General features: G+C 51.8%; 2 protein-coding genes across 10 annotated transcripts in view; one reads left to right on the top strand and one right to left on the bottom strand.

Moving 5' to 3' along the window:
• OGG1 (8-oxoguanine DNA glycosylase) lies at positions 1-13,784 on the top strand. 8 transcript variants are annotated; one of them, XM_061197240.1, is made up of 7 exons: positions 1-137; positions 456-703; positions 1,271-1,450; positions 2,898-3,079; positions 4,651-4,795; positions 4,932-4,981; positions 5,221-5,562. In XM_061197240.1, the coding sequence occupies exons 1-7, from the start codon at positions 1-3 to the stop codon at positions 5,524-5,526; spliced, it is 1,248 nt and encodes a 415-aa protein (XP_061053223.1). In that variant the 3' UTR covers positions 5,527-5,562. The 8 variants fall into 8 exon arrangements, with proteins under 8 accessions (XP_061053223.1, XP_061053215.1, XP_061053217.1 ...); XM_061197232.1 differs by having other exon boundaries at positions 4,682-4,795; positions 5,241-5,562; XM_061197234.1 differs by having other exon boundaries at positions 5,241-5,417.
• Positions 5,499-15,520, bottom strand: part of CAMK1 (calcium/calmodulin dependent protein kinase I) — a 10,871-nt gene continuing 849 nt past the window's right edge. Inside the window, exons 2-12 of one of the 2 annotated variants that reach the window (XM_061197241.1) lie at positions 13,901-14,015; positions 11,678-11,809; positions 10,376-10,450; positions 10,130-10,268; positions 9,176-9,302; positions 9,008-9,083; positions 8,201-8,313; positions 7,552-7,630; positions 7,368-7,455; positions 5,876-5,993; positions 5,499-5,767 (exon numbers count right to left, since the gene is read on the bottom strand). In XM_061197241.1, coding sequence (XP_061053224.1) covers positions 5,685-5,767; positions 5,876-5,993; positions 7,368-7,455; positions 7,552-7,630; positions 8,201-8,313; positions 9,008-9,083; positions 9,176-9,302; positions 10,130-10,268; positions 10,376-10,450; positions 11,678-11,809; positions 13,901-13,983 — 1,113 coding nt within the window. In that variant the 5' untranslated portion in view covers positions 13,984-14,015 and the 3' untranslated portion in view covers positions 5,499-5,684. The remainder of the gene's footprint in view (positions 5,768-5,875; positions 5,994-7,367; positions 7,456-7,551; positions 7,631-8,200; positions 8,314-9,007; positions 9,084-9,175; positions 9,303-10,129; positions 10,269-10,375; positions 10,451-11,677; positions 11,810-13,900; positions 14,016-15,520) is intronic. The other variant, XM_061197242.1, reaches the window with a different exon arrangement.

The following is a 15,520-nucleotide window of genomic DNA, read 5'->3' on the forward strand; positions in this document are numbered from 1 at the left end:
ATGTTAGCTCGCTCCCTTCTGCAGCATAGCATGAGACATCGCACTCTAGCCTCCGTCCCGGCCCTGTGGGCCTCCATCCCCTGTCCACGCTCTGAGCTGCGCCTGGACCTGGTTCTGGCTTCTGGACAGTCATTCCGGTGAGTGACCCTGGCTCCTGGCTCCTCAGCACGGCAGATCCTGGGGTGCATTGGGGGTGATGGAAGAAACTTCAGAGGACAAAAGAGGAGACTGTGAGGCACGGGTGGTGACCCTGTTACCTGCTTTATAAAGTGGAGGTAATAAGCCTGCGCAGTGTTGTTGCGAGGATTACATGATATAATTGATGTAAAAGAAAGCGCTTTTACTTTGCAATTTGTAAGTCAGTTTTGTATATGGAGCAGTTATAAGATGGGAGGGCCCCAAAGGGTGCAGGAAGGGAAACCGAGTGCTAGGGCTGCCCTGTGCCTGGGGGTCAGGTGGAGGGAGCAAAGCCCTGCGCACTGGAGTGGCGTGCTGGCCGACCAGGTATGGACACTGACCCAGACTGAGGAGCATCTTTACTGCACTGTGTACCGAGGGGATAAGGGCCGGGTTGGCAGGCCCACACTGGAAGAGCTAAAGGCCGTGCGACAGTACTTCCAGCTGGATGTCAGCCTTGCTCAGCTGTATCACCATTGGAGTTCCGTGGACCCCCACTTTCAAGAGGTGGCTCAGAAATTCCAAGGTGAGTACGGAGCCTGAGGCAGGGGTTGGGGTGCTTGTGATTTGGTTAAGTTACTCAGTTTCACCATCTGTAAAATGGGGATTATATCCACCTCATAGGATTTTATGAGGATTAAAGAAGCTAAGACATGTAAAGTGCTTAGAATAGTGCCTGACACATAGTAATTATTATTACTGTTATTATTGTCCTGCTGACCACCATAGTGGAGTGATAAGGGTATTGAGCCAAATCCTGGCTGTGTGATCTGGGGCTGGTGACAGACATTCATTCTGTAAATGTTTACAGAGCATCAGCTATGCGACTGGGGATACCACAGTGAACAAAACAGAAACAAATCCCCACCCTCATAGTGCTTACATCGTGGCTTCTTCATCTGTGGAATGGGATGATAACCCAGACCTCACAAGATGCTATGAGGAATGAGAGCTCTGGTGTTGCTTTCTCTAACAATGCTGTCCCTCATTCCCCTGGGATCTCCCGGAGCCTTGGTACCTAGAATCTGAGGGTGAGAAGAGGCCACTCCCAATAACAGGTGATTTCTGGTCCCCCTGCCTTTCTGGTCCCCAGGTGTGCGGCTCCTGCAACAGGACCCCATCGAGTGCCTCTTCTCCTTCATCTGTTCCTCCAACAACAACATTGCCCGCATCACTGGCATGGTGGAGCGGCTCTGCCAGACCTTCGGACCTCGGCTCCTCCAGCTTGATGATGTCGCCTACCATGGCTTCCCCAGCTTGCAGGCCCTGACTGGTGAGTAAGTGGGTCCTTGCCTCCGGGCCTTCCAGCAGCTTTCAGGGTCTGTTCAGTTCTCCCCTGGTGCCCTTCTCCCATCTCAAAGCTTCCTGCCTTTCTAAATACTGCCCTCATCCAGAACCACCCTGCCTAGTCTGATCAGCCCCAGTTACACCTCATCTTCCTTATCTGTCCCTGAAATGTCAGCACCTCACTAGTCTGGGCTTTTTGCCCCATGGGTTCAGTGGCTCATCAGAAGACATCTGTATACAGTGTACAGTAGTTTGGGCTTAAGAGCACGCATTCTAGAGACAGCTGCCTGGGTCAGAATCTCAACTCTGGCACGTGACTTCTACGTATATGACCTTGAGCACATTATTTAGCCTCTGTGTGCCTCAGTTTTTTAATCCATTGAATGGGATAAGAATAGCACCTACCTATCAGAGTTGTCATGAGGGTTAAGTAAAGGAATACACATACTGCAGCTAGCACAGTGTTTGGCTTATGGGACGTAAACAGAAAATTCAATTTGTTATCTTTGCAATGATTCCAACAATTCTGCATCCAGAAACACACGTGTTCTTCACGGCAGCCCTGTGAGGCAAGTATTTTACAGAGGCAAGTATATCAGTTGGCAGATGTGAGAACCAAGCTAGAGAAAGTGCTTGATGACTGCATAGGAAGGAGACAGCCCCCTCTGGAGAAAACAGAATGTTTTAGGTGCTTAGAAACCCAATCTTGGGTCTTAGCTCCCAGCTTAGTAGTCATAAGACCTCAAGAAATTCATTCACCTCTCCAAGCTTCTCTTAACTTGTTTGTGGAATGGGAATAACAGTCTCTATCCAGAAGGGTTTGAGGGATGAATAAAGCAATCATGAGGTAGGTAGTGCAATGGGTTAAGAGCACAGGCTTGGTGTCCCAGACCTCAGTGCAAGGTCCCACCTCTACCATGTCCTTTCTTGAGCAAGTTACTTAACCTCTTCTAAGCCTTCATTTTCTCCATCCATAAAGTGGGAAGAACAATAATATTGTCGTCAGGGTCCTTGAGAATAGTAAGCATGATAATGTACCTAAAGCACTTTGCCCATGCATGATACCCAGCACTTGAAAATAGAAGCTGTTGCTGTTATTAGACTTTTATTTTATATCATGAATGTGAACACCCTTTGGAAAGGTTAAGAAACTTAACTGGGGAGTTCCTCCAGGGCAGCAAGTCCTTCTCAGTCCCTGCTGCAGTGCACAGCACATAGTCAGTGCTCAGAAAACATTTGTGGAGGGGCAGAACCCAGGCCTTAACCCTTTCCTTTGTACATGCAGGTGTCCTGGGATCTCCCAGAGGGTGGCAAGGTAGGAGAGGGGTGCTTAGGGAAAGCATTCCTGCGGGGTGCAGGGCTCACACACTAGCCTGATGACAGGAAGGATGTGATAATGCCTGACCCCTGCTCCCCTCCCCACCACCCCACAGGGCCACAGGTGGAGGCTCAGCTCAGGAAGCTGGGCCTGGGGTATCGTGCCCGCTACGTGAGTGCCAGTGCCCGAGCCATCCTGGAAGAACAGGGTGGACTTCCCTGGCTGCAGCAGCTGCGCAAGGTCCCCTACGAGGAAGCCCATAAGGCCCTCTGCACCCTGCCTGGGGTAGGCACCAAGGTAAGGCCCCAGGGGGGTAGGAGCTGCCCTCACCACCCATGCAGAGAGTAGCGGAGGAGGAGAGAAGGCAGGCCTGAGAGTTGGGTGCTTGGATGCGAGCTTCTCTTCTGGAGGCAAAGTGGGAAGGAGAAAGGATACCAGCAGATGTTTTATTAGAGAAATGTAGAATGCAGAAAGGGTATAAAAGACATTGCTCTTTGAATGCATTTTCAGAAAAACCATTTGTTCAGGTACATATATACACTGCTCTATGCAGAAATTTCCAGAAGGAATCACAGGGAACTTAATAGTGGTTACGTTTGGGAAGACAAATGAAAAGATGTTTCCACTTTTCATTTTGTTCTTCTCTTAAAATTATATGTACTTATAGAACTTCTTGTTTAATATCAACATCAGAAAGATGATTGGGAATTTGGCATTTATTGTTTTCTTTTTTATATTTCTCTGTACTTTAAAAATGAACTTTTGTTTAAAGTACTCTTTTTAATGGGCTCTGAACTCCAGCCTAACATTAAATCTTGGTTCTGCGTCTCCCTAGCTGTGTAACTTTGGCCAAGTCATTTCACCTTTCAGAACCTCAGTTTTCTTGTCTGCGAAACAAGACAAGGGGCTTCCCTGGTGGCGCAGTGGTTAAGAATCCGCCTGCCAATGCAGGAGACACGGGTTCGAGCCCTGGTCCGGGAGGATCCCACATGCTGCGGAGCAACTAAGCCCGGGGGCCACAGCTGCTGAGCCTGCGCTCTGGAGCCCGCGCTCTGGAGCCCGCGAGTCACAGCTCCTGAGCCCGCGTGCCACAACTACTGAAGCCCGTGCACCTAGAGCCCGTGCTCCACAACAAGAGAAGCCACAGCAATAAACCTGCGTGCCACAACGAGGAGGGGCCCCCACTCACCACAACTAGAGAAAAGCCCGCGTGCAGCAACGAAGACCCAATGCAGCCAAAAATAAATTAAATAAATAAATAAACTTATTAAAAAAAACCAAGAACCTGAGAACCTGACGCACATAAGATGTTCACCCAGTAGCACCCTCATCACAGCTGTTTTTTATTTATTTATTTTTATTTTTTTTACAACAATTTCTTAATACCAGGAGATATTTCTTTTTTAAAATTAATTAATTTATTTATTTATTTATTTTTGGCTGCGTTGGGTCTTTGTTGCTGCGTGCAGGCTTTCTCTAGTTGCGGTGAGCAGGGGCTACTCTTTATTGCAATACGCGGGCTTCTCACTGCAGTGGCTTCTCTTGTTGCGGAGCACGGGCTCAGTAGTTGTGGCTCGCGGGCTCTAGAGCGCAGGTTCAGTAGCTGTGGCGCACGGGCTTAGTTGCTCCGCGGCATGTGGGATCTTCCCGGACCAGGGCTTGAACCCATGTCCCCTGCATTGGCAGGCGGATTCTTAACCACTGCGCCACCAGGGAAGTCCACACAGCTGTTTTTTAAATTATTAATAGAATGTACAATCATAGTAACCTCAGAGTGGAGAAGGAAGCAGCTGGCCTTGGGGCTAGAAGCAGGTTGCTGGCTGGACCCTGCCATTCCTCCTCTGTGGCTCACTCTGTGTCTGTCAAAGGTGGCCGACTGCATCTGCTTGATGGCCCTAGACAAGCCCCAGGCTGTGCCCGTGGACGTCCACGTGTGGCAGATCGCTCAATGTGACTACAGCTGGCACCCCACCACCGCCAAGGGTCCGAGCCCGCAGGCCAACAAGGAACTGGGTAAGGAGAGAGTGGGATGTCGGGGCTGGCAGTGGGCTGAGGTGGTGGAAACTTCCCACACCTCCCCCTAAACCCCACCCTTGTGGATAGGGAGCAGGAGGGGCCAATTTATGTCACCTCACCACTTCTGGTTTAGGAAGCTTTTTCCGGAGCCTGTGGGGACCTTATGCTGGCTGGGCCCAAGCAGTGAGTGTACTTAGGCTTCCTCTCCTCCTCCTCCAGTCCAGACCCCATGGGACTTCGCCCCAAGCCCTGACCCACTTTCCTCTACCCCACCACTGCCCCAGGTGACCCTAAAGGACTCCACCCACCCCAGCCCTGACTCCAGTGGACTCTCCTTGCCCCAGCCCTGCCCCCCATGAACCCTTCCAGCTCCCCACACTGCCCCCCTAGTCTTGACCCCAGTGTACCCTCTCTCCACTCAGACTCCTCCCCCCCCCGCCAGGTGCTGTTCAGTGCTGACCTGCGCCAACCCCACCGAGCTCAGGAGCCACCAGCAAAGCGCAGAAAGAGATGCCCAGGGCCAGAAGGCTAGGTGGGGGCACTGGACAAAGGGATTCCCCAAACACCCCTCCCCACCCCCATCCAGTCTCATGTTGGAAAGGGGGCTCCCTGCAGCTACCTCAGGGGCCAGGCACCCTCAAATCAAGCAGTTTGCGCGACAGTGTGGGATGGGGGTTGTCCGGGGAGACAGAGCTACCTGTGGTTTTAACCTCTTCCCTTTATTATAAGAAGGAACAATAAAATAGAAACATTTGTATGGAAAATGCAGTGGAGGGGCTGTAGGGAAAGGGGTGCGGAGCGCGGGTGGAGCAGGGTAACTCCCCAGTTCAGGGAGGGAGGGGGAGCAGGCTGCCCCCAACCCCTCCTACACAGGGGATCCAGGCCCCTAGAGCTGGGGGGCCAGTGTGGGAGACAGTTCCGGGCCCGGCTCCACGCAGCAGTCTCGACAGCAGCAGCTGGCCACCGGCCCTACACGGGGAGAGAGAGCAGAGTTGGCCACAGGAGGAGACCCTCTGCTGTAGCCTGGGTGCCTCTCTGTGGACCACCCATGCCCTCCCACAGAGCCCAGGGCCTCACCCCCAGCTGCTGGTGCCAGCAGCTCCCCGTGGCTCGCCGTCTGTCCCTGCCCCTCCTGGCTGGTGCCCAGCTGTAGCTTCCTCATGTGCCGCACCACGGCCGTGGCATTGAAGGCTTGCTGTGGAGAGAGGCGGAAGAAGGGACTTTGGAGAGAGTGGGACATCACGGGGCAGGGTCTGGCGGTGGAATTCTCGCAGCAGTTCTGTTAGTTTTATTCAGGCGATATGGGTTGATCGCCTAAAACTCCCTGAAACCTCTACAAGGCTTTATTAAATTATATTCAGTCATATCATATAGTAATACAGACATACATGCACATGTATAAAATGTATATAAATATATAGATAGACGTGCGTAACTTTTTATATATAATTTATATTCACATAATAGTAAACGCTTAATATAGCATTATGTGTCAGGCACTGTTCTAAACAATTTACACAGTAGTTCATTGAATCTTCACGAATGTCTTTGAGGTGGGCACTATTACTGTCACCATTGTCAAAGGAGGAAACGGAGGCACAGAGAGGTTAACTCACTTGCCCAGGTGTGTGTGTATCGTTCTCTCTTCAACCTATCCACTGAGATGTCCCTCAAATTTACCATGTCCCAAACCAAAATCATCCCCTAAAACAAGTTTCTGCCCCTGGGATCTCCATGTTAGTGACAGTACCGCCATCCACCTCGTCCCCAGCCAAAATCTTGGGCCAGCCCTGGACATCTCTTCTCTCCCCCAATATCCATTCTACGATCACTTCTTGTCAGTTCTGCCTCCCAAACGACTCCTGGACCAACCAGTGTTCTCTGTTCGCGTTGCCATTGCTCTGGTCCAAGCCCTCACCGTCTCCTGACTGTGTCTCTGCCACAGCCCCCTAAAGGGTCTCCCAGCCTCCACTGTGCCTTTCTGCATCTTGAGATCCCTTTCTAACGGGCAAGTTCCAGCTGAAAATCCTTCTGGGGCTCCTCAGCATCCTCAGGATCAAGTCATTGCTCCACTGTGGCACTCAAGCCCCCGAGCAGCCTGGCCCCTACCTGTGTCTGCAGCCTGGGCTCCTGCCCCACAGCTCCTCCGGTCCAGCCAGGCTTAGCGCTTGCACTGCCCTGAATGGCCACACTCTCACGTCTCCTGGCCCTTTGCACCCTGGTTCCCTCTGCCTCAGACATTATTCTGCTGTGCCCAGCTAATTCCTACTCGGCTATCACGTCTGACAGGTTTATGCCCCTTCCAGGACCTCGTAGCTTGGGTTCGATGTCTCCTTAAGAAGTATACACTGTTCCTTCTCCCTCTAGGCTTGGAGGTCAGGGACCATCACTGGAATAGAGTAGGTGTCACAGAGCATTGAATGAATGAATGAATGAGGTTCTTCAGTAAGCACCCCTGAGCATTTACAGTGTGCCCCACGAGGTGCGAGCTGCTGTGTGAGCTGAGGGCTGGATGGGGGTGGGAAGGAGTCCTGGGGAGGCTGGGACCCAGGACTAAACGTGGGCTCACCTTCCACTTGCTCTTGGCAAAGTTCTTCTTGATCTGCTCGCTCACCGACTGGTGAATATTCTTATCTAGAGCCGTATCTCCTGCAATCCTAGAGCGGATATGTGTGGAGGGTTGTCAGTGAAGGTAGAGGCAGGCCTGGGGGCCCCAGATCCCACCCCAGCCCGCAGCTTGTGGGAGCTCTCACCAGGGGTGCTGCAAGGCCTGTTCACAGGTGAACCTCTGCTCTGGATCCTTCTCCATCAAGTGCCGGATGAAGTCTTTGGCTGAATCCCCAAGACAAGAGCAAAGACAGCATGGTGGTGCCTGAGAACACCCCCAAGATAGAACCCACCCCTCAGGTCTGGCCAGCATCGAAGCCAGATCTGTCCATTCACCGCCCCACCCCACCTGCACCCTTTTCTCTAAGCCCCCAGACCCACCCCAACCCTCCAGCTTTCTCCCTTAAGAATAACTTGTTCCTAGAGAAGATTGTGCTCAGTGTATTCACACTGATGTGTACATGATTGATAATGGCTTCACAGCTTTGCCTCCTAATTGGAGGCACGGGAGGACAGATAAAAACATGAATGGTGGTGTCTTAGGCATTAGGAAGTCAGTGGGGGGAGGTATTTTCTAAAATACTATGTTTGAAGACCAAATGAATGAAAGCCTACAGTTTCTCAGGCCAGGAGCCCGGCAAAGAGAAGCACCCAGGGTGGGTGTCTGGTCTCGAGGACAGCTCTTAGTCTGGGGCTGGGGAATCTGGTGGAAGGAAGGCAGTGAGGAGACCCCCAAAGCAGATGAGGAAGGCACCGGAGGTAGGACCCAAGGGAAGAAAGCAAAGCCCCAAATACCGGAGTCAGAGATGTCGTCCCAATAAGGAGAGTCAAACTCGTACTCGGCCTTCAAAATCTGTTCGAAGAGTTTGGCATCATTTTCGTCATAGAAGGGGGGATAACCACAGAGCCTGGGCAAGGAGAAACTCATTCTCATTTCCACTTTCAGTGTACCCACTGGCTCTGGGATGGAGCTTTGGGGCAGTCTCAAGGATCAGGCAGGACCCACAGGAAGGAGTTCCCCCTTTTACAAAGGGGGGAAATGTACCCCTCTCTGCCTTGCTCACTCCTGTCCAGCTACCCTGGCTTTCTGTTCCTTAACGTGCCGCCATCTGTCCTTCCTCAGGGCCTTTGCACTTGCTGTGCCCTCTGCCTAAACCATTCTCCCCCCCACACCTCGAATGTCTGGCTCCCTCACTTCAGTCAGGATGCCACTCATGCCACCTCCTCAGAGAGGCTCCCTGATCTCCTATCTAAAATAGCATCCATCCCCATCTCCCTCCCCTGCTTGATTTTTCTTGTTAATATTTCTTACCACCTGCCATTATTTTATAGATTTATTTACTTATTTATTTTCTGTCTCCCTTACTAGCATGTCTGCTCCCCGAGGGCAGGCACCTTGTCTGTCTGGTTCTCTGCTAAAGCCCCAGTGCTTGGCACAGTGCCAGAAACATAGTATCTGTTGAGTGAAGTAATATTAGTCATTAATTGGTAGATATAAATATGGACGGCAGGAAGGAAGAAATGGCAGAGAGGAGGAAGAGAGTAAAGTAGGGGAGAGGAGAACTCTGAAGCCACATCCCCAACGGCCAAGCCCCCACTCACAGGATATAGGCGATGACCCCAATGGACCAGCAATCCACTGCCTTGCTGTAGGGCTTCTGGGCCAGCACTTCAGGGGCTGTGGAGGGAAGGGGACATGGTGGTGACAAATCTGCCCGGCAGCTTTGTGTTCCTCCCCCGCCCACAGTCCCAGCCCACGGCCCTCCGCACCCACGTATCCTGGGGTCCCGCAGGCTGTGGAGAGCACGCTGCCGGGGTCTTCCATCTTGGAGAGGCCAAAGTCGGAGATCATGATCTTGGAGTCTTCATCCAGGCTGTAGTACAGCAGATTCTCTGGCTTGGAAGACGGGAGGGTGGGGAAGAGGAGTGGGAGATGGCCAGAGGCCAGCAGGACCTTCTGCCTCCCCAAGCACCCCAGCGAGCCCCCCAAAAGCCACTGTGGTGTCACAACTGCCATCTTGGTTGGAGGCACAAGAAAATTAAGTTCGAAGTTCCAAAAGGACAAGGGCCTCGGGGATATGGAAGGGAATTTCCTATAAACCTCAGGTGTGTACTGTGACGCCCTGAATAATTTTTGAGGAGCTCCCGTGCACCAGATCCTGTGCTGTGCTTGATTTCAATTTATCCTTACCACATCCCTGCTAGGCCACTCTGAATAATCCCACTTTACAGGGGGAGAAACTGATGCCTTGAGAGGCAAAGTGACTTGACTGAGAATCTACAGTTAGGGAGGGGAGTGGCGGGGACAGAATTCAGACCCAGATCTGTTTCACCCCAGCGCTCTTCTCCTAGAGCAGAATGAGATGTACTACAAAACGTGAACCCCGTCATTGTCTCTGAGCAGCAGGCTTTCAGGGGCTTCTGGCTTTCTTCTTTGTGTTTTGCTGCCCCATTCAAGTTTTCTACAAAGAGCAAGTGGGACTTTTATTATCAGAAAAAGACATAAGATGCGACTGGGATAAAATAACAGCACAGTTCACCTTTGTGTCCATTTGTGTGTCGGAAATGGAATGGGGAGGAAGCAGTTTAGGGGTTACCAGGTCAGTTCTGCAGATGGGAAGGCAAGGCTCAGCAAGGGGGTGAGAGGTACCCAAGGTCTCAGTGAGGAGTTTGCAGAGGCCCCACCTCTGGGTGCCCCGGCTCCCCACGCACCCTCACACCCACCTTGAGGTCTCGGTGTACGATGCCCAGGTCGTGCAGGTACTTGACGGCATCCAGCACCTGGAAGATGAGGCGGCTGGCGTCCCGCTCTGTGTAGAAGCCTTTTTCCACAATTCGGTCAAACAGCTCCCCACCTGACACCCTGTAGCCAGGGACAGGGCAGTCTGGACGAGAGAACGGGAGGCAGAGAGGCCAGGGAGGGGGCAGCAGGGAGAGGTGTGAGGAAGGGGCAGAGGCAGGGCCACTCACAGCTGCATGATGAGATAGAGGTGTCCCCCACTTTCATAGATGTCATCCAGGGCTACAATGTTGGGGTGCTTGATCCTGAAAGGAGAAATGAGGTGGTTCAGAGCTGAGGACAGTTCAGCCACGTCCCCACCCTCATCGTGAAGAACCACCGCCTGCAAACCTGGGCAGGACGAGCCAAAGATCTGGGTCTCAAAGGGAAAAGCTGATTTACCCTGATGTATCATAGTGTCATGGAAGGCAGGAGAGCCACGGGGGTTAACACTGGGCTCCGGCGTCAGACAGACCTGGGTCCTCATCCGCCTCTGCCACGTGCTGTTTGGGGGCAAGTCTTCTCACCTCACAGTGCTGATCAGTGTATGATTTTAACACTTGTCTGGGTTTATACAGTTGTCAGCCTCCCCCACCAGAACGTCATCTCCACGAGACCAGCAGCTTTATCTTGCTCACCACTGTTGCTCCGCACCTGGTGCAGAGTGGGTGCTCACTCATATTCACTGAATTGAGGGTAACCTCTCCGGGCCTCAGTTTCTTCATCTATAATATGAAGCCAGTGATAGTACTTCCCTCCAAGTGTTGGAGTGAGGATCATGTGAGGAAATGCGGGGAAGAATCGGCACAATGCCTAGCACACAGTAAACGCTCCAGAAATGAACCAATGATGGTCATTGAGTTTGATGGAAGATCTGGCTCTGCCACAAACTTGCTGTGTGACCTTGGGCAAGTCCTTTGTCCTCTCCGGGCCTCAGTCTTCCTGACCCAATAGTGGAAATGATTATTTCGTCCCTGCCCTTGGTGGTTGGAAAGCTCAGGGGGGAGGCTGGAAGTGAAGATTCTATATGAGCTTTCCAGTGAGAACAGCAGGTTTCCCATCAGCATGAACAGTTCAGAGACCATTTGGTTGTTGAGTCAGGGCATCCGCAGATGGGCATTTTTCAACTTGCTGGGTGGTTTAATATGTGGCAGGAACTTGCAGTAGGTCTAGAGATAACGTCAGTTGAGATACATGGGTTCAAGACATGTTCAAGGATTGACCTTTAGATCTGATTGGACATTAAACCACTGTAAAGAAGCAGTGGCATCTCGGTCACATCTGTCATGTTAGCTGTTGTGCCAGGCACTTGAAATAAAGGACCTCTAATACTCCCCAAATCCCTACCAAGTGGAGATTATTACCCCATGTTACAAATGAGCAATTTGAGGCTCAGAGAGGTTAGATGATTTGCCCAAAGCAGAGATAGGAAGTGAATGGGAGGGGTCAAGGCAGAGTCAACCCAGGGCAGGGACAGGATGTGGCTCACGTACTTGTGCAGGACAGCAATCTCATTCTGCATGCTGCCCTCCTTGCCCTCCAGAGCCTTCTTGGCGATACATTTGATGGCCACCAGCTTCTGAGTCCTCTTATCTTCTGCCAGGATTACCTCTGAGAAGGCCCCTCTGCAGAGAGAGGGGATTCACGAGGTGGGGAGCTCAGCTTCCCTCCAGCCTCTCCTCCATCCCCCTATGGGTTACGTGACCATCCCCAGACCAAGGAGGTGGGATGAGCCTCCCTCCATCACTCATTCACCTCCCTGGTACCACAGGTGACCCAGCCTGGCCAATCAGAGTAGTCTATCCCCTGGCCACAGTAATTGGGTTCTGTGATATAAGCCAGGTTACTGGCACTTTGAGAATGAGGTGCTCTTTCCTGCTAAGCTGGTAAGACGTAAGCTTGGAGCTAATGGTGGTCATCTTTGCCACCACTTGGGGAGAGCCTGCTTGAGAATGAAGCCAACACAAAGGAAATCAGAGCTGAGAAACCGTCAAGGACAATTTCCTGATAACATCATGTGAGCCCCTGCATCCCATGCCTGAAGTTTACTCCCTAGGCTTTTTTATTATGTGCATGACTGATTCACTCCTTTTTCTGAAAGCCAATTTGAGTCATGGCTTATTTAACACCCTTTAGAACCATGAAGAACCATCAGCATCACCTGGGAACTTTTCAGAAGTGTGGAATCTCAGGCCCCACCCTAGACCTACTAAATCAGAATCTGCATTTTTAATTTTTAATTTATTATTTTATTTTTGGCTGTGTTGGATCTTTGTTGCTGCGCGCGGGCTTTCTCTAGTTGCGGCGAGCAGGGGCTACTCTTTGTTGCGTGCGCAGGCTTCTCATTGTGGTGGCTTCTCTTGTTGAGCACGGGCTCTAGGCACGCAGGCTTCAGTAGTTGTGGCTCACAGGCTCTAGAGTGTAGGCTCAGTAGTTGTGGTGCACAGGCTTAGTTGCTCCGCAGCATGTGGGATCTTCCCGGACCAGGGCTCGAACCCGTGTCCCCTGCATTGGCAGGTGGACTCTTAACTACTGCGCCACCAGGGAAGCCCTAGAATCTGCATTTTAACAAGACTGTCAGCTGATGTGTATGCTCACTGAAGTTTGAGAAGCAATGCTTTCTAACAGGCTCTTAGAAAGGAACACATTCATTTTCACTAAAGTTCACTGATTAAGGAGGGTTTACTAGAGTGTTCTTTCTAGGACGATTTGCTTTCCCTGGGATAATAAGAAGTCATAAGTCAAAGAAAAGCATCTCTCGTGAAAGCTCAATCATCAGAATAACTAGTGACTGTGATAGCCTCATTGCTGCTTTCCAGTCTTGTCCCTCTCCAATTTACCTTCTATGCTGTGGCCAGAGTGACCATCCTGAATTGCAAATCTGCCACAAAGTCTTAAATGTCTTCCTGTGGCTCATGGGATCAAGTCCAGCCTCCATAGCTTGGCTTTCAGGCCTTACATGACCTGTTCCTCTCTCTTCTCAGCCTCTTCTTCCACTCTTCCCCCAGCCTCTGATTAGAAGCTCCACTAGACTCTCTTTCCTTCCACACATAACATACCTCTGAACCTTTGCTGATGCTATTCCTTCTGCCTGGAATGCCTTCTCCCTCTCTGACAAGTACACTCCTACCCATCCGTTAGTCCCCAGCTCTAATACTCCCTTCTCCAGAAAGTTCTTCTCCACACAGAAGCCACTGCTCTCTCTGGGCTCAACAAAGTCCTCATTCCCGAATTTAGCTAGAGCACAGCACACACCCTGTTGTCATTTTCCGTAGGTCTGTCTCCCTCACATGTTTGGGATCGACTTGGGAGATCAAGTTTGAGTTATTTCTGGATTCCCACCACTGAGAACAGAGCCACGCCCAGCTTCAGTTCCAAAACCTTGGCCAGAACCCCCAGTTCTTGGCAGCAAGTTTGAAAAACTGGCTCCTTCATTCCTCCTACTTTCTTCTCGTCACAGGAACCCAGAGCTGTGGCAAGAGCAGCCTCTGTTCCACCCACTGTCAGCCAGAAGTGAGAAGCCCAGGCCAGTCGGGCCATACAAGGCCACCATGGGGCCTGGGCAGTAGGAAACAGGAAGCAGTGATCAACTGGCTAGAGGAAGCACCACCCTGGACGCAGCCTCCACAGCCAGTCAGGCCCAGGAGTGAGGACCTTCCCAACCCCACCCCCCAGCTCAGGGACAGCTCCCCCTTCTCTCCTGCCCTGAGACTCACGTTCCCAGAACATCACGGAAGTCGTAAATGTCCCCAATGTCCTCCGCCTGCTTCCAGTTGGGGCCTTCCACTGCCCCCGGCATGGCCCACTGCCCCCTGGCCACAGCCAGGGCTCCTGGGAAAGGGAATGGAAGGAAAAGACTCAGCAGGGCCCAGCCTTCTTCGTGGGAACTTACTGGGGGCCCCATTCAGCCTGCGTTTATTCATTCCTTTATTCATTCATTTGACAAAATCATTCAACTTTCACTCATTCACAGGTCATTTGTTCATTCAGCAACATCCATGCATCATATCCTTATGCCTAGAGGAAAATCCTTCAGGGTGGCAGCAAAATTCTTTATTCAACAAAGTCACTCATTCATTCGTTTATTCAGCTCACCTCTCAGTTTCTCCCTCTCTAAATCCAAACACTGAGGGGGACACTGACCTCTGGGAGGACAGCAGAGAAGACCCCAGAGCAGCTTGTAGAAATGCACAGACCCGGAGGATCCCCCGTCCCCAGAACCAGCGATGTCCCAGCCCCACCCTGGGAATTGCTGGGGTGTCTCCTCTCCCTCCTCCTCCCTGCCAGGCCTCTCGGAAATCAGGTTTCCGTCAGCCTGGGCTTCCAGCAATATCTCAGCCATGTTTTTAAATAGCTCCTTCTGCACTGTTACCACAGCAACAGCAGCCACAGCTGGAGCTCCCCGGACCTCCTATTACCCCCCTCTCACTCCTGACTCCCCGTCTGGGTCCCAGCAGCCTGAGAAATGGTCCCACCCAACCTGTCCCCTCCCGGCTTGATCTCACCCTGATCCAGCCTGTACTTTTCTCTGTTGAGACCTCTGTCTCAACCAGCAGTAGAGGGTGAGCATTCTCTCTCCATTTATCAGATGGAGAATGGGGAGACTGAGGTTGGCAATGGATAGGGTCTGGACCCAGAGTTGCCCAATGACCCTAGCTGGGGCCCCAGCTAAACTTGCTGAAGGTAAAGGCCTTGGAGGGGGGCTGCAGCCAGACTAGGACCCATCCAGAGAACACAGCCTCTCAATCCCATCCCAGGCCCACAGAAAGTGAGGCCAAAAGAGAGCCCACTGTGTGACCTCAGTCACTGTGTGACCTCAGGGAGAGCACTTTTCTTCTCTGTTTCTTCTGTGGGAAAATGAGGGGAAGGTGCCCTGACTAGAGCCCCTGGTGTGCGATCCCACTCTTTGGGTGGGACTTTGTTCCCAGGGGGGTCTGGCCACCTATCCCAGGGGCAGAAACTTCTAGGAAAGGAGACTTGATGGTAAGCTCTAGAGGCAGAATTTTAAAACCCACCTGGAGGCCTGGCAAATACAAACCTCACAGTTCCACACATATCCCTACACCCAGATACACCACACCAAGACCCACTCACACCCCTGAACCCAAACACCTGGCCCCAGATCCAGCACACTCCATCTCCAGATGATACTCTGACATCTGATCATACATGTACCCCCAGACATCAGCACACATGTCCAAAGACACACTTCCTCAGACATCCTCACACCCAGACATCCCTCCCACAGATCCCTCTCACACCCCAAAACACACATCCACACACACCTGGATGAGATGACATGCAGACAGGACAGACACACCCCTCACCTGTATAAC

This window comes from Eubalaena glacialis, chromosome 7 (assembly GCF_028564815.1).
Source record: "Eubalaena glacialis isolate mEubGla1 chromosome 7, mEubGla1.1.hap2.+ XY, whole genome shotgun sequence".
Classification (NCBI taxonomy): domain Eukaryota; kingdom Metazoa; phylum Chordata; class Mammalia; order Artiodactyla; family Balaenidae; genus Eubalaena; species Eubalaena glacialis.